Source organism: Lineus longissimus, chromosome 10, assembly GCF_910592395.1.
Source record: "Lineus longissimus chromosome 10, tnLinLong1.2, whole genome shotgun sequence".
In the NCBI taxonomy this organism is placed as follows: domain Eukaryota; kingdom Metazoa; phylum Nemertea; class Pilidiophora; order Heteronemertea; family Lineidae; genus Lineus; species Lineus longissimus.
Window position 1 is genome coordinate 7753033 of NC_088317.1, and position 18327 is coordinate 7771359.

Below are 18327 nucleotides of genomic sequence, written 5' to 3' on the forward strand. Positions count from 1 at the left end.
GCCTTTGTTCCGCTCGCAAGGGGGACTAGAAAAGAACGAAAGCAATAGACATTCAAAACGTTTTACAACAAACCAAATATTTTTGGAAAAACTCTCATAAGGAAGGGGACGGAAGGGGAGGAGGAGGAAGATAGAAGTAGTCAGTGGAACTCTTTTGCCAAATATATACGTATGTGTATAGTACATATTACTACTTTTGTTAGCACGTCGTTACGGGGAACCTAAATAAAACCTTTTTCCTCATTATGAATGCGTATTCAAACTTCTCACTATATACTAATTGTCTATAATCTTTTCGTGTAGCACGCAGAGAAAAGGTGGCTTGTTGCATGGAAAAAAGTGGAAGAACGCACGGTTATGCTCCCCTTACTTATAATTTCTCATGACTGTGTATTGAGACCTACGCCTGATATTCGAACTATATGAAACTCGCAATGAACTCAGAAATTTGACCCGTGACAAATACAAAGCGAATGTAAACAATCTTGGATCAGAAGTGCGTAGAAACCCAAAACGTTTTTGGAACTTCTATCACGCAAAAACCAAATCAAACTCTGTACCAGAGACAGCGAAGCTGGGCAATGAGTCTTTTGTGACTCCTCTGCGCAAGGCAAATGCCTTCAATGGTTATTTTTATTCCAATTTTTCTCATCACAACGACTTGAGAAAACCTGATGTTACTATGTATGATAATTATAACCTTGATTCTGTCAACTTTACAGCAGTTGAGGTGAAATCGGTATTAAACAGGCTGGACAAGACTAAGGCCTGTGGGCCTGACAGGGTCTCTAATCGTGTTCTGAGGGAGTGTGCCTCTACACTGTGTTCTTCACTCGCATTTTTATTCAACGTTTCAATGCAGACAGGTGTTTTACCAAACGATTGGAAAATCGCTAACGTTGTGCCAGTGTACAAGAAGGGAGACAAGCATTTGATTTCAAATTATAGACCCGTGTCTCTCCTATCTGTGGTTTCTAAAGTAATGGAACGTTGCATTTATAACAGTATCTATCCAGTCTTAAGTCCGTCAGTCTATAGAGGCCAGCATGGCTTCTGTAACAGGCGGTCAACGGCCACTCAGCTTGTTCAGTTCCAGCATAGACTGGGCCAGGTCTTAGATAGTGGGGGTCAAACTGATGTTATATATTTGGATTTTGCTAAAGCTTTCGATTCCGTTCCCCATTGCCTCTTATTACATAAGATTCGTTACTTTGGAATCTGTGGACGTCTTCTGAGTTGGTTAACGTCGTATCTTACAAATAGGAAGCAGAGAGTTGTTATTAATGGCTCGGAGTCATCACTTTTAGATGTACTGTCTGGTGTGCCGCAAGGGTCAATTTTAGGCCCTCTTTTATTCTTATTGTACGTAAATGATATTGCTGAGGTCGTTAGTGACGGTACTGCCATGGATCTTTTTGCTGATGATTCCAAAATGTGTAGGGAGATAGAGTCTGTAACCGACTGTCTGCTACTTCAGACCGACCTTGATAAATTGTACGCTTGGAGTAAACGGTGGGGCATGACATTTAGCCCAAGCAAATGCATGGTCATGAGTGTTACTAGGAAGTTAAATCCGACACACTTCTTTTACAATATCAATGGTTTTGCATTGTCTCGGGTTGATAAATTCAAGGATCTTGGTATTGTCTTTTCTTCGGACCTGTCATGGTCATCTCATGTCAATGGTATTGCAAGCAGTGCAAGTAGAATGTGGGGTATGATCAGGCGTGTATGCGGGCGTACTGCAGACGTTAATTTGAATATCATGTTGTATAAATCACTTGTGCGTAGTCGCCTTGAATATGGTACGGTGGTATTCGACACACATGTGCGACGTGATCTTGAAACTTTAGAGCGTGTCCAGCGGAGGGTGACTCGTCACATTTTAGGCCCTGATATGCCATATGTGGAGCGTCTGCGAGCGTTGTCTCTGCTGCCCCTGTCGTACCGTCGGGAAATCAAGGATCTAGTTTTTATGCACGATTCTTATTATAATGTCCTGGATTTTAATGCACGTTTTTATATAACCCCGGCTGTAAGGGGCGACGGTTTACGACTGGCGCAGCCGAGATTCCACTCGGAGACGTTCGGTGCCTCATACTGGGTGAGGACACCGAAGCTGTGGAACAGCCTCCCGGTCCAATTACATAATTTGAAAAAAATGCATTTTAAATCGTCCCTTAATGTTTATTATTTTGACAGGTTGGATCGTTTGGATGTCGACGACATGTGCACTTTCGTCACTTTCTGCCGTTGTGCAAACTGTCGGCCCACTTAGTGCGCATGTCGCCGGCACCCCGACGACACAACCCATATTATCTGGTGCCATATAATAGGTCTCGACCTACATGGTTACCAGTGTAATGCATGTACGTTTTATTTTGTTCATAATCCAATGTCTTGTCATGTTATATCAAATATTGTACATGTATTTTACACGAATAAATAAATAAATAAAAAAAATAAAATATATACCGTGTAATTGTTTGTAATCTGTTTGCGCGGTGTGAGGATAATGTGTTTTGAGAGCTTCGTTGCATGGAGAAACGTGAAGGAGCGCAGTTACGGTATTATTATCATTGGCAGAATTTCTTGTACTATTGTTGTATTAGACCTGCATATTATAATCGAGCTTTAGGCCTTATAATAATTGCCTGTAACCTACATGAACGGTGCGAGGGAATAAGGAGTGTTTGATTTTTAGGGCTTTGTTGCACGAACTAACGTGAAAGCGTACGGTAACGCCTTTTTTCTCTCTCATATTGGTGTTAACGCTCTGACGCAAAGCGCTCTGTGATTGACTTCTATCTTTAGCTGTATAGGTAAAAACATCTAGAAACTGCTCTTAAAGTACTAGCTTAGTCGCACATAATTCTCCCTGCATCGTGTAATTTCCTGATTTACTATTGCCTTGATGTATGATCGAATAGTCTTCAAGCTTTGTTTTGCTTAGCGAATAAAAAACGAAAAACCCACCCTCGTGTCGGTCGTCGTCCTTGTCTCATAATATACATTATAGGTCGTAACACCCCGAAAGTAGAGTTTCTTGACAGTAAATCAAAAACTCCCATGTGAACAAGTGGGAGTAAGGAAGATAAACTTCGTTCCTCGAAGGAAGACACGAGGAGAGAAAAACATTTGTAGAAGCAGCAAGCAGCAGATTTCTCGAAGTAGAGCGAGCATCGGTTCATGTTCGGCGATGCCAAACGTAGCTTATAATAGACGACCGGGCTTCAGCGTTGCACTTCAATCCGGGAAGCGCAAAAGATCTCGGACTCGTCATCCTGGAGAAATAAAAGCAAAAAACCACCTCGATTTTCTATCTTTGCTCGGCAGAACTGGAATTAGATCGACGAGGGCAAAGCTTCTCGACTTGGCGAACAAAGGACAGATTGACGCGATTTTAGAGTGTATTGAGAACGTTCACAGGTGTAACGTTCCGATACCGGCGAACAAAATACAAAAGCTTCGAAGACACAGCCCACTGGTAAGACAACTAAAAGCCCCGCGAATCAGTCTTCAGACCAGAAAAAAACTACTCGCACAATCGGGAGGATTTTTGGGATCGCTCATACCGCTAGCTGTTGGAGCGATAGGTAACCTCGTAGGAGGGTTAATCGGCAGGAAATAAACATTTTCAAATGTCATCGACTGCAAATTTCAGCGAAAGCATCATCATTCCTCTGAGCACATACCGCAATAACTGTCTTGCAAGAACACACACCGAAAACGAAGAAAGGAAGAAGAGTCCCGTACGATAGAGCAAAGATGAAAACGCCAGCGAAATGCCTATGCCCGATGATGTGAAGCTACAAATACTGGAGAGAAAACGCTGGGAGCAAAAACAAACTGGAAAAATCAAGGATATCGCGCAAAAAAGAACTGGACACGCGCAACGTCTCGAAGATTTGCTGAGTAAATTTGCAATCATTGGGATTCGACATCCTTTTGTTAATAGAATTTTACGCGATTACATACAACATTTTCCTAATGAAATCGATTGGAAGGACAACACCTATGAAATACTAATTGAAGGAAATCTCGTACCCAATTCGAACATTTTGCGAAGTCTTCATTTCCTTCTAGCTCCCGAGGACCTCAAATATCATGCTCCTCCGGGAGCCTTCAGCCTGGCCGCAAAACTATTGGACATTGGTGTGCCGCGTGGATGGTTAAACATAGTCGATGCCGCGGAAGCAGCAGAATTATCAAGAGCACAATTACCAATATCGACGCAAGGCAAAACCGAGAAATCTGAGAAGAAGAAACCGCCAGAGACTAGTCCCCGGGTCACGATCCGAACGCCAAAAGCTACGTCTACACCCTTATTCGAGCTGGAAGAGGAAGACGAGAGCCAGCTGCGACCCGATTCGACGCCAAACGTTAGCGTTAAAAAAACCGATAGCCCCTGGCTCCCTGGCGCCGAAACGGCTCATCGAATATTCGAGGAAAACAGCGACAGGCGGAAAAGGAAACAACAACAGAACAGCGTATTCCTAACGCCCGATTCCACCGGGTCCAGAGACTGGTGGAACTCCAGTAAGCCCGAGTCGGTGGACATATCTCTCCAAAGAAGAGGTTCTCCTCCGCCTATAAGAAAAAGAGCGCAACGGAACGACCCGAGATCTGAACGAATTCCACGAAGATCGAAGCGCAAGAAAAACCAGGCGTGGATTCCTTTCAATACGAAGCAATGGACTCAATAAGACTACCTTATCCCGAGAAGACTTGTCATGTGGTAAAACACTAGTCAAGTACTAATCGTACATGTATTAGCCTGGAAGGGACATAAACAAACGCACGCACGCACACACAATTCATCATGAGGGTTGCATGCGCAAAGCGTGTCGTCTACACCCCCCGTGAGGAAGATTACATCGCACACTACTGCGGGTGTCCGGTCGCGAATGACGAGGAGGATAACGAAGATCAGACGGGAGGTTTCCCGGTTTTCCGCGGCACACCGTATCAACAAGGATATGGAATTGGAGACACTCTAAGCAAAATGTTCAGGGGGATCGTTCCTATATTGAAACGTACCGTCTTACCCCTAGCAAAACGAACAGCAGCGAAAGCGGGAAATGTTCTCTTGAAACAAGGAGCAGCAATCCTTTCATATGCCATCGGAGGAAAAAATATAAAATCTGCCTTCAAAGAACGGGCCTTAAAGGGAGTAAAAGAGGTAGGAAAAGACGTTGTGGATACGATAATAACACACCGGACAGACACAGGTCGAGGGACCAAACGTACGCTGGAAAGCCCGAAACGTCGAAGAAGAACTAAACAAAACAAAGGACGATCCGAGGGATTCTTCGGTCGATAATTGTCGCTCATTGAACCCATCTCCGCTGAGCCTGCTATAGCAACATGTCTCTTATTGATGCGGACTCGTGCGCTTGTACGAAGGCAGAGTTAGAACTGTTCGAAACCAAACCAACACAAACTGCAATTTTGAGCGGTCGTCTCGTCGAAGTACAGCCGACAACCTCAATTGACAACACAGATGTCATTGAGTTCAACACGCAGACCGATGAAAAACATTACATTGACTTCCGAGAAACAACGCTTTACATCAAAGCGAAGATCGTAAAACAAGACGGCAGCACCCTGAGAGAAAAGCAAGCCGATGGAAACACTCTTGAACAAAATGCGCAATGCTATCCGATAAACTACCTGGTCGCTTCCATGTTCAAACAGGTCGAAGTGTCTCTTGCCGGGAAACAAATCGGAACCACCACCAGCATGTACACTTATCGATCATACCTGGAAGCATTACTCAGTCATGGAGAAGACGCTAAAACTCATCAATTGCGAGCGGGCGGATACTTTAAGGACCTGGCAAATATGGAGACAACCGGAGCTACGATCAGCGACAGCTCAGCAACCAACAAAGGAGCCATAGCTCGCTTCAAGATGGCAAACTTCAGTCGAAGTTTTGAACTCCAAGGCCGCATCCATAATGAGATGTTCGAGCAAGGAAAACTTCTCCTCAGCAAAGTACCCCTTACAGTCAAATTAACCATGGGAAACCCTAAATTCAACCTGATGTCTGCGTCAACAACTACAGATTACAAGATAAAGTTGGAGAAAGCGATCATCTACGCCAGCCACAAAGAAATCGCATCCTATGTCCGAGTAGGCCACGAAGAAAAGCTTCTAACGGCAAATGCAAAATACCCCGTGGCAAGAATCGAAACGCGTTACTTTCAGAAAGCTGCAGGAACTGCCGACCTGTCCGAGGCGAATCTGTGCAAGGTCTGGGCCTGGTCGCCAGCAATGCCATGAACGGTGCTCTCGACGGAAACCCGTTTAATTTCAAGCATTACAACGCGACCAGCGTAAAACTAACCGTTGCGGCAGCCGAGATTCCTTACGGGGAACTAAAAATGAATTTTGGCGATAAAAATGTGCTAAACGGGTACATGACGCTCTTCCGAGGGAGCAAGCTCTGGCCTGCCAATAAGAGCAACGACATAACGCTAGAACACTATGTGGATGGATATGCCCTGTACATCTTCAACTTAGCCCCAGACGATGCCGGATCGAGTGCATTTCAACTCGCCAAAAATGGAGACGTAAGCGTGGAAATCAAGCTATCCGAAGCTACAACCGAAGCGATAAACATCGTAGTTGTGTATGAATACGACTCTTTTGTGGAAATCGAAACGTGCATTACCGACATACCGGCTCGGAAAAATAATGAACAAGGGAGAAATAAATACTTTAATGAAAAGACACCCAGAGACTCGAACCACTTTTGTGAGAGCGGTGTCCAGAGATACGCTTCCTAAAACAGCTCGATAACGACGCCCTTGCGCCTACATAAGCAACACAGCAAAAGCTCACGAAGCCGGTGAACATTGGATATGCTTGCTCTTCAACCGGAAGCCGCCACACGAATACTTTGATAGCAATGGCGAAGCCCCGACAAAGACAAGTTTCCGTCAAATGCTAAACAACGAAGAATCATTTAAACGTAACTGCACTCCACTTCAAAGCCCGTTGAGCACGGTTTGCGGACAATATTGCATGTATTATGTCCTCATGCGAAGCAGGGGCCTATCGATGGAAGAGATTCTCGGACAATTTTCGCCATACGATCTACTCAAAAATGATCAAAAAGTCAATCGTGCTGTAGAAAAACACTTCGGAATAAAACGAGACATATACGACACAACATTTCTCACGTCACGTATATTCCCTCGACTCGTTAACGGACTACTACGAAAGAGATCATCGAGAAGTGTAACGTACGGGCGTGAACCGCCCCGAGCCGTCACGTTTGGAGAGGGAAATGTCCACGGCCTCCCAGAGGTCAGATGCTCGACCGTCTGTCTCTAGAGATCCTTCCCCAATATATGTTTATGGCAAGGTCATCCGACCACGAAGATAATAACGCAATTCTTTGGACTTACCCTTGATCTTTATTTTGGAAGATGTACAAAACTCGAGAGGTCTTCTTAAACGGCCTTAGTATGTTTTCCCTTTTTAGCCCTGATGTTCTTCCTGGTCTAGCTCTCTCTCTCAGATGGGTGCTCTGTGGTCTGGTTTATATATAGGCTCTATAAGGGCCAGCCAATGATAGCCGGTCACATGATGTTTCTAGTTTTGGGAGGCTCGTGGCAGGATGCCCGAATTCCACGAACAATCCACCAGGTCAACTATAGTTACCCCGGCGGACTATAAGGGAACCAGTACAGAAGCCAGTAATTAAGGCAAAAGAACTGTATCTATTAGATAAAGACTCGCATGAACATTCATGAAAGACATTGGTGTTAGACAGATTCGTTCATTTATTATTTTTGTATGTGCCTATTATATGCACAGCATATTTGAAGAATTGTATTGCATGAAAACGAATATTGCAAAAGAAACAACATTAGAATTGCGGATATACGAATAAAATGTAACCCCGATTAAAAGTGTTCTTCTCTTCATCTTATTATTAATACGTATCATTGATTACTTTCGCTAATAGTTTCTTTCAGAGACTTATTTTGGTCTGAATCAAAGCGATTGTTTCTGCTGTGTTATTCCGAAACTTAAAGGAAAAACGGACAGGGAGAGTAGCCTGCTGCCCGTAGGAATGAACACGATTCCAGAAGAAGAAAAAAATTGATATCTTTCAGGCCAACATTTTAAAAATGCAAATGCAACAGAAAATAGGAAGTCCATTTGCGTATAAAATGCGTTGCCACTTTTGCAGCATTTGCGTTTAAAATGTGTTATCGCAGGGATCCCAACATTCCATGTTATAAGCCAGGATAGACGCTGTAGTTCCGTTTGCTGATGATTTCTTGATGATTTATACAAACACATTTTAAATGAATACGCTATTTTTCGTTGCGTTTCCATTTTCCGTTTGCGTTTGCATTCCGTTTGCATTTAAAATGTGTTTGTTATATACTACTTAAGGCTATCGATCGTATCTCAAGTCCACCCTCTCGTTCTCGAAGGCAGCAAAAAGTGACCAGCTCCAAATTGGTGGATATTACAAGGACACAGCGAACCCCGATCTACAGGGTAATACCGTGAAAACAGGAATAAGTGCAAACAAAGGCGCCAATGCTCGCTTTAAGTGGACTAAAGGCAGTAAAACGGTAGAATGCCTGGGGCAGATTCACAACGAACTCTTTGCGCAGAAAAAATTAATTCTGAGTCAAGTAAAACTGACGGTAAGATTGGTGAGACAAGACCCCAGTTTTGTCTTAATGGCCAAGGATAACAACCAGGAGTACACGATTAGTTTGGAGGAAGCGATTTTGAAAATCAATATCAAAACTATTGCCGAACATGTTCGCCTTAGCCATGAGGAACGTCTTTTGCAAGGACCCGCCAAATATCCCGTAACATCGGTTCAAATGAAGTTTTATACACGTGGCGCCAACCGCTCGGATTTGTCAGAAAATAACTTGTTACAGGGTCGTTTACCGGGAAGAATCGTCGTAGGATTGGTGGAGTCCGACGCTTTCAACGGAACGCAGGACAAGAACCCGTTCAACTTTCAACACGTCAATGTGTCGAGTATTACGTTGCGACAAAACCGAACGCCAGTACCGTTTGAAACGATCAAACTCGATTACGGCAACGATCAGTTCCTACCCGGTTACTTCACGGTATTACACGGAACTAACGTTTGGGGAACTGACCAGGGAATAGGTATAAACGCAAACGAGGATTATCCGAAAGGATACGCTCTCTACGTCTTCAACCTGTTAGCAGATGATTCAAACGGTTCCAATTTCAACGTGGTACGTGAAGGAAACATAAGTCTTGACATTCGTTTGAAAGAACCAGCCGATAAGAGTATAACTATTGTAGTTTATATGGAATTCGACGCTATTGTGGAAATTGACAACAATCGCACAGTCACCTTCAATGAATAATAAGGAAATCGATCGTCTTCTCAAACGACATTTGGAAACACGAACAACCTTCGTTGAAGTTTGCGCGGCTGATACACTGCCGTTAGAGCCAAGAGACAGAAAACCATGTGCATACGTTCTGAATACGGACATCGCTTCCGGTCCAGGCAAACATTGGATTGGTTTTTACTTTTCTCCAAATCAAATACCCGAATATTACGATCCGTACGGCTTTTTGCCAGCTGTATCAACATTCTACGATTTTCTAGGCACAAGAAAACATTATAGGCGAAATACACGCATGATCCAAAACCCACTCAGTACAGTTTGTGGACAACACGTTATTTACTATATTTTCCAAAAATGTAGAAGCCACACCATGCGGGATATAGTGAACAGTTTTGATAAGAATCGTTTGAACGAAAACGATGAAATGGTGAACAATTTTGTGACAAAAACATTTGCCGCTGATCATAAAGCAGTGTTCGATTCCAGTTTCCTCCATTTCCACATCGCAAAAAGCTAGAGATATTGTATGGGGCAGACTGACAGCATGTATAACAAGCGCATCATGTATCCATTAATAATGTGTATCTCTTCTTGTAAAATGAATATTATTTGTAGAACTTGTTGGCTGAATGCATGTAAAGACCATACGCGAGCAAGTATAGATTTTTAAATTGAGTAATTTTTTTTTTTGACGAACTGATTAGCAATTTCCTAAAAAAATTAATTATTAACGAATTAGATAGTTGCACGCGTGTGGTTTTTAACGGTTTATTTAGAGCTCATCTGAAACCCCGATATAGGTTTCATTGCTTACTATGCAACTTATGTAAATGTCAAAAGAGTAAGACCAATGAAGAAAATGAAATGTTTCCTACCTTTGCTGTTGTGAAGGATGCAGTCGATCAAACGCTAAAATTGTCACGCTAAAGATCGGGAGATTGTTCCCGCAAAACATCGGAACGTATTAGGAAAAAGCAACGCCGCATCAGACATCCTTCATTGCTGCATTCTAGACTCAGAATAACAGTAGCTTCATCATCAGTTCATCATCAGACTGAATGAGAGTAGATATTTTCTAGTCTGATAGTCGGATTGAAAGTTCATGAGAGTAGATATTTCTTGTCTGATCGTCGGATTGAAACTTCATGAGAGTAGACATTTTCTCGTCTGATCCTCGGACTGATACTGTATGAGAGGAGAAACTTTCTTGTCTGATCCTCAGACTGAGACTGTATGAGAGTAGATATTTTCTAGTCTGATAGTCGGATTGAAAGTTCATGAGAGAAGATATTTCAATACATCAACCCACCAAATATGATCTGGATATTTGCCACCGTTTAGGAGATATGGACCGGAAGGGATTTCAGGGGTCAAAGTCATTACTCCAAGGTGAAAGGTGTGATGAAAAGGAGTACTCTAAACGAGACTAATAACCTGATCTGTTATACTTTAGTTATGCAGCATGACAATTCTGCTTCGCAACAAATGTGACAATTAATACGTCACCCTATCAACAGAAAAAGAAGAAAGAAACACCTCTTTGGAAAGAAACACCACCACGCGACACACCTTTGGCCCCCAATATATCAACCCATCAAATATGATCCGAATATCTGCCACCGTTTAGGAGATATGGACCAGAAGGGTTTTCAGGGGGAAGGTCATACTCCAACGATTTCACCATGCGACACACCCCTGACCTGCAATACATGCACCTACCCAATATGATCCCGCTAACTGCTACCGTTTAGGAAATATGGGCCGGAAGAAATTTCAGGGGTGAAGGTCATTACTCCAAGGTCAAATGTCACAGGGCAACAATTCTGCCACCTGACACACCTTTGGCCCACAACACATCAACCCACCAAATATGATCTGGATATTTGCCACCGTTTAGGAGATATGGACCGGAAGGGATTTCAGGAGTCAAGGTCATTACTCCAAGGTAAAAGGTCACAGGGCTATGAATCCACCACGCGACACACCTTTGGCCCCGAATACATCAACCCCCCAATTATGATCTGGATATCTACCACCATTTAGAAGATATGGTCCGGAAGAGATTTGCTGACGGAAGGACGGAAGGACGGACGGACAGCCAGCCGGCCCGACAGACGGACGGACGGAAGGACGGGCGGTAATGCTATATCCCACCGAACATATGTTCGTTCGGTGGGATAACTAGACCTTGAGTAGTTAAATTCTTGTTAGAATTTAGTTGAAAGTTAGTAGGACCTTGTCCAGAGAGTGTAACTCCAATTGTTTTTTGTTGCCCTAGTTGGTAACTAGGAGGTTGACTAAAGAACACCTATCTGTTTCATCTGTTGCTCAATAACACTAGATACAATTTATTTGTAGAGAAAATTAATGTTACTTATTCTTTAAACTTTTTAACCTTTTTAGTCTTATGTTAACGGTAAAGTTCTAAGATGTTTCTGGCATTCTATGTTACATGGAATAGTATAAGTTCTACCCATGAATGGTAACTCTTTGTCTTTTTCTGCCATAGCAGCAAGTATGGGTTCACTAGCTAGAGTTAAGTTAGCGTTATCTTCCTTATCTGACCTGTAATTCTGGAAGAAAATGATTTTAATGAGATCATACCATAAATCATTCAAATCATTAATTTTATTAATTCTATCCTTGGATGTTAAATAAGGGTTAAGTACAACACAATAAATATCCATGTCTTTAAAGGTTTGGTGTAAGAACAGCTTGTAGTTAATTGAGACCTTAACCCCACAGTAATGCAGGTATCTTAGGAAAGAAAAGAAAACTAACCTTAGATCAGAAAAATTCTCATCAGTTAAGTGAGTATTACCAATAGCGCGGTTAATGAATTCCGTCTCTAAATACCAATCATACTCTCCGCAGTGCAATTGAAATATCATTAACTCAATATCTGAAACTAACTTAGAAGGTAGAGTAGTAATACCTTTTTTTAGTGTTGATTGAACTGTCTTTTCATACCTTTCCTTACTAAGCCATTTTCTAGGACCAGAGAAGTATCCTTGTAAATCGTACTCAATGTACTCGTTTTAGATAATTTACTACTGTTTCTGATAGACGTCTCTGTCCTACCCTTCTAAGTATGGTGTCAAAGTAACATGTTTTATGCTCAATACTAATCTCTACACTTTTGAAATCATCATCTTAAGCAACAGCATAACAATAGATACAAAATGGCTTGCTGAAGCGAGCAATACCCCTCAGCCCATGTGAGGTGAATAATGATTTTGGTAAGAGAAGGGAAGTATAGGAGAGCATAGTGTTTTATATTATGGCTAATGTTATTTTGGGTTGAGTTACGTGGAGTGTCATTATTGGCTCCTCTGGTGGCCAAACCAGTAACGTTTCAAGGTTGAATGTCAGTTTATGAGTTACTGTCACTTAGGGTACACATATACAGAGAATGGGATCAATAGCTTCAGTGGTAACAAAATGTGAACATTACATCTTGACTGCTGTGACAAAAAGAAGGTCAAGGTCAAAACCCATACGAAACATTGGCATTTTTATGGTAGAGGAATCTGCCATAAAAATTTCAGGAAGCTGCAATCGAAATTGGTGGAGTTATTGCATATATTGTGTTTTCACATAGTGCCCCCTGGTGGCCAAACTGTAAATGAGAACATGCTAGATTTGGAATTCAAAATTACCGGTCATCTGTTCTTACTACCAAAAAAATTCACCACGCTGTGACCAATAATAAGTGAGATATCGCACTTTTTGTGTTTTCGCATGACGCCCCCTGGTGGCCAAACCAGTAACGTTACAAGGCTGAATGTCGGTTCATGAGTTACTGTCACCTAGGGTACACACGTACAGAGACTGGGATCAATACCTTCAGTGGTTACGGAATGTGAACAATTCGTCATTTTACACGAACTTTGACCTATGTGACCTTGAAGAGAAGGTCAAGGTCAAAACCCGTACAACATATTATGTCCCCTCTCAAGAGGTATGTGCCGTAAAAATTTCAGCAAGCTGCGATCAAAATTGTTGGAATTATTGCATTTTTGTGTTTTCACATAATGCCCCCTGGTGGCCAAACCATGAGTGAGATAACGCCAGATATTGAATTCAAATTTGCAAATCCCCTGTTCATACAACCAAAAAAATTTCAGTGAGCTGTGACCAATATTAAGCGAGATGCGAGATATCACACTTTTTGTGTTTTCCCTAACGCCCCCTGGTTGCCAAACCAGTAATGATATGAGGTTGAAAGTTGGTTTATGAGTTACTGTCACCTAGGGGTACACACGTACAGAGACTGGTATCAATAGCTTCCATGTTTACGAAATGTGAACATTTCGTCATTTTACACAAACTTTGACCTCTGTAACCTTGAAAAGAAGGTCAAGGTCAAAACCTGTAAGATGTATTATGTCTCCTCTCAAGAGGTATCTACAATAAAAATTTCAGCAGGCTGCGACCAATATTAATTGAGATATCACACTTTTTATGTTTTCACATAACGCCCCCTGGTGGCCAAACCAGTAATGATATAAGGTTGCAACTTGGTTTACGAGTTACTGTCACCTAGGGGTACACACATACCAATAAGACTGGTATCAATAGCTTCAGTGGTTACGAAATGTGAACATTTTGTCACTTTACACGAACTTTGACCTCTGTGACCTTGAAAAGAAGGTCAAGGTCAACACCCGTACAATATATTATGTCCCCTCTCAATAGGTATCTACAATAAAAATTTCAGCAAGATGCGATCAAAATTTGCGGAGTTATTGCATTTTTTGTGTCTTCACATATCGCCCCCTAGTGGCCAGTCCGTAAGTCAAAATGGGACGAAACCTTGACGAGGCACGCCTACCCACCAGGGGGAGTCTGCATATGAAATATGAACTTCCTAGCCCAAGCCGTTACTGAGAACAGCTCCGGACAAACTTGGCGGTCGTTCGTCACTTTACACGAACTTTGACCTTTGTGACCTTGAAAAGAAGGTCAAGGTCAAAACCCGTATTATATTATGTCCCCTCTCAATAGGTATCTACAATAAAAATTTCAGCAAGATGCGATCAAAATTTGCGGAGTTATTGCATTTTTTGTGTCTTCACATATCGCCCCCTAGTGGCCAGTCCGTAAGTCAAAATGGGACGAAACCTTGACGAGGCACGCCTACCTACCAGGGGGAGTCTACATATGAAATATGAACTTCCTAGCCCAAGCCGTTACTGAGAACAGCTCCGGACAAACTTGGCAGCCGCCCGCCCGCCCGCCCGCCAAGGGGACGAAAATACCCCTTTGCCCAATTCGGGCTGAGGGGTAAAAACCAGTACTTAATAGTTTTAGTTGTGTACCTTGATGGGTTCAAGTTTTTAGCATACTCATACAATGTCCATCTCTTACAATTACGACATAATCCAACCTTAGAGTGTGTCCTCATGTCACACTGTTTCATAAGTGGTTGTACTGCTGTATCAGGAGTATGAGTATCATTAGTAACAAGAGTAGGAGTATCATCAGTCATCAAATAATGAGATATATTTTTTAGTTCCCTAGGACGTACATAAACCATGTGTTGTAATGGATTACAACATAAGGGGTTACACCCAATCAACTCCTGGTCTTCAAGACAAAGATCCTTTCTTTCTAAACCAAAGTACTCTATTAAAGGAATGAATTTGTACATCCTTTTAACAGTATTCATTTACTTAATTTTTTTATTATTAAAGTGAATCAGGTGGCGCTGAAGGCAATGTTTGTTGTACATTAAAATAATGATAATAATGATGATGCATTACTTGCTTTTCAATATCTCTAACATCTCTGTCTCTGCTAGTTTTTTCTCTTCCTCTAAAAAAGTCTTCTTAAGGGTTTCTACGTCAAAACTGGCATCATAACTAGCCTACCTTTGTTTCTTTCTAATGGCATTTTTCAAGGAAATGTACTTCTCCTTCTCATTGATGATTAAACTGAATTCCTCTATAGAGAAGTGAGAGTCAGTTAAGGCTTTACTGACCAAATCAGTGATAGTGTTAAGTTTGGAAATGGCCAACATACCTATCTTCTCATGCTTTTCAATTTTCCTAAGTATGACCTTCTTCTGAAAACTAAATAGTGATGAAATAATGGCACTTGCTATTGTCACACCACCCAAAGCAAAACCTGTTGGAGCAGTGATGACTCCTGCTACTTCTGAAATACCAGCAGAGCCAGTAGCCACCTTGTGAAATTTAGGGAATGGCTAACCCCAGTAATCACATCAAAAGCTTTATTGTATTTCATAAATGTTTTTTGCCTGCATTCAATCTCAGATTCAAAAAACTGGAATCAGAACTGGTGAAACTAGTCAGAAACTGTTTTCCCCATATCCACTGCAAATGACATGCATTACATTACCCGAGGTGAGCACATCGTCCCTGAACCATTTCATTTTCCAACATCTTCTTCTACATAGTTTGTAAAGTCTCTTGCTAGGTTATCCAGAAGTATTAGGGTAGCAGGAAGGGTTGGGCGTTTGTGGTTTCTGAGTCTGAGGGGGTTGGTGTCTGTTGACTGTGCTTTAAGAGAGACTAGGCATGGCGCCAGTCTCTCTTAAAGCACAGTCAACAGGCATTTGGTCTCAGTATTTGGGTTTTGATTGCCATGACTGTACCCCTGTAAAAGTCAGAGGAGGAGAAGTTTGGAATGATGAAAGCATTGAAGAAGAAGAAATGTTATTATATATTGAGGAAAGCTAAATTTATTATGAGACTAGAAGGCAGTGTCCTGACTTGATTATTTTGAAAATGGCAGTCTGAACACATTAAAAGGTGGAACATGGCATTTTATCGACTTTGAAGTGTTCCGCAGTTAAAGGGAGACTATAGGCAGCAGCTAGGTAGGCAAGATAAAGTCATACAAATTTGCCAATAGGGGTCAGTCATATCTCTAGGCATGGCGCCAGTCTCTCTTAAAGCACAGTCAACAGGCATTTGGTCTTAGTATTTGGGTACAGAATCAAGGCAGAATCAAGGCAGCTCAGAGAGCAATGATTGAACGATGCTGTGGACAAGTCCAAGGATACTGCATCAGTCACGACCAACTTCTCATCAGAAAGCGTCACCACCAGCATATTCAATGTTCAGTTCCAACCTGTACCAGTCCAATGCACGCCTGTCATGGTCAGGAGTGGTCAGCTTAGCGCGATATGGAACATTCTTCCGAAACTCAAGAGAGGGAAGTCTGCTCATTAGCCTATCTCGCGCACTGCTCCTTCTTGTCAAACATCGTAGTGAAATCGTAGTACAGTGGGGCGTCCTCGAGGATTGCAGCTGGTCGGACAGACGTGAGGTGGAATGTGGGCGGCTGCACTTCTTCGTTGATGTTCGATGGCAGATAGCACAGTTGTTGCGTTGCATGACAGCTGAAAGTGAATGTGATATCATAGAACTGAGGCGTTTGCAATGAGACTATAGGTGAAGTAGAAGCAAGGAGTGAAATGGGCCATCTTCCAGTGACTAATATACAGAGTAAGGGCACTGTGTGTTGTTAGATTCAGCATTGAATGTATTCCTCGTACAAGCGTGAATAGTGTGGACATACAGTGAGAGGTGAGAGACCCCTATTGACTACTTCTTGTAACTTTATCTTGGATATTATATTAGTATTGAACTTCTAGCCATGGATTATGAAGAAATTGAAGTTGTAGGCATGGAATATGAAAAATTATTCAACGTTGAAAGACATTATTCCACGAGGCTTTGCCGTGATCGCAAAGGACGCGACGCGATTGGTTCACATGCTAATGAGGTATGATAATGATAATTACCTCTATAATGCTACTTGGATAGCGACTGTGTCGTTGATTGCAACAGTGGTCTATGTCAATGTGTGCCTGTAATGTCAATGAAGTATGATGAGGTGATGACGATAGTGCAATTGACTAGGTGGCGCATTTTAGAATCAGCAGTGAGCACTGTGTGTAACATGGTGGAGGCAGCGGAGATAATAACTGCGTCGAAAGTATTGTTATAGGGCCTTCCCTAGGCCCATGGGGTTAAATTTACAATCCACGATTGAAAAGACGTAGTTTGATCGCATTCAACTATAAATCCATTGAACAGTTGTGTTCCTTGGCTTTAGTCAACCGATGACCTTTTGTTGGGCCATGATCGGGGATTGTAAACTGTAAATGTATTATGGACTGGGAGACGGGGGAAACACAAGTGAAATAGACCAAAACAAGTGATTTTGGGGCTTTGGTTTAGACGCATGCCCCACATGCGCCATGCGGGATTATGCGGGATTATACGGTTCATGTGAACTTGTTGACATCTACATGATCTAGTGCCGTTATTGGTCATGGTACATGGTAGGCCTAATCATCATGGCAATATGTTTCAGGAAAAGCTCGGAGTAAAATGAACTGCCGATGAATAATGATGTTGTTCATGTTTACCATGTTTACTATACATAACATAGCCATAGGGTATGCACTGGCCAGTGCACTTTCTGCACGTCGTCATGGTGGTGTACGTGATACCTTGCATATTTTGTTTTTTTGAATGCGCATGCTTTTTGGGCAAAATCACTTGTACCAACACTAATGAATATGTGAATAATGTCTTCTTAACCCTATGACTCCACACACAGTGAGGGCATTGTCCCATTCTCATCAAATGGTAACTTATTGTACCGTATTAGGGTGGAAGTTGGGGAGCAGATACCTACCGCAGCACGCCTGCCATAATCAGCAGTGATGAGCTTAGCGCGATATGGAACATTCTTCAGAAACTCAAGCGAGGGAAGTCTGCTCATTAGCATATCTCGCGCACTGCTCCTTATTGTGAAACATCGTAGTGAAATCGTAATGGAAAACGTCTGGCTTTGCGCCAGACGTTGAGACTAATAAGTGAAGAACTAGTAGGTAAAGAACTTCTACTTGCGCGAGACTGCTCTGATAAAATTATCATTGCAGAGACTACGGTGACGTACACATATATTTTTT

At 42.2% G+C, this 18327-nt stretch overlaps 2 protein-coding genes across 2 annotated transcripts; both read left to right on the top strand.

Moving 5' to 3' along the window:
* The first annotated feature begins 5367 nt into the window (after window positions 1–5367).
* On the top strand, window positions 5368–6285 carry LOC135495099 (uncharacterized protein F54H12.2-like). Its single transcript, XM_064783514.1, has one exon. It carries the CDS (start codon window positions 5368–5370, stop codon window positions 6283–6285), a length of 918 nt encoding a protein of 305 aa, XP_064639584.1.
* Window positions 6286–8711: 2426 nt separating this feature from the next.
* LOC135495100 (uncharacterized protein F54H12.2-like) lies at window positions 8712–9386 on the top strand. Its single transcript, XM_064783515.1, has one exon. The coding sequence runs from the start codon at window positions 8712–8714 to the stop codon at window positions 9384–9386; it is 675 nt and encodes a 224-aa protein (XP_064639585.1).
* The last annotated feature ends 8941 nt before the right edge of the window (window positions 9387–18327 follow it).

Excerpts from the sequence above, each read along its gene's own strand:
- LOC135495099 (XM_064783514.1), top strand. The coding sequence starts at position 5,368 with ATGTCTCTTATTGATGCGGACTCGTGCGCTTGTACGAAGGCAGAGTTA.
- LOC135495100 (XM_064783515.1), top strand. The coding sequence starts at position 8,712 with ATGGCCAAGGATAACAACCAGGAGTACACGATTAGTTTGGAGGAAGCG.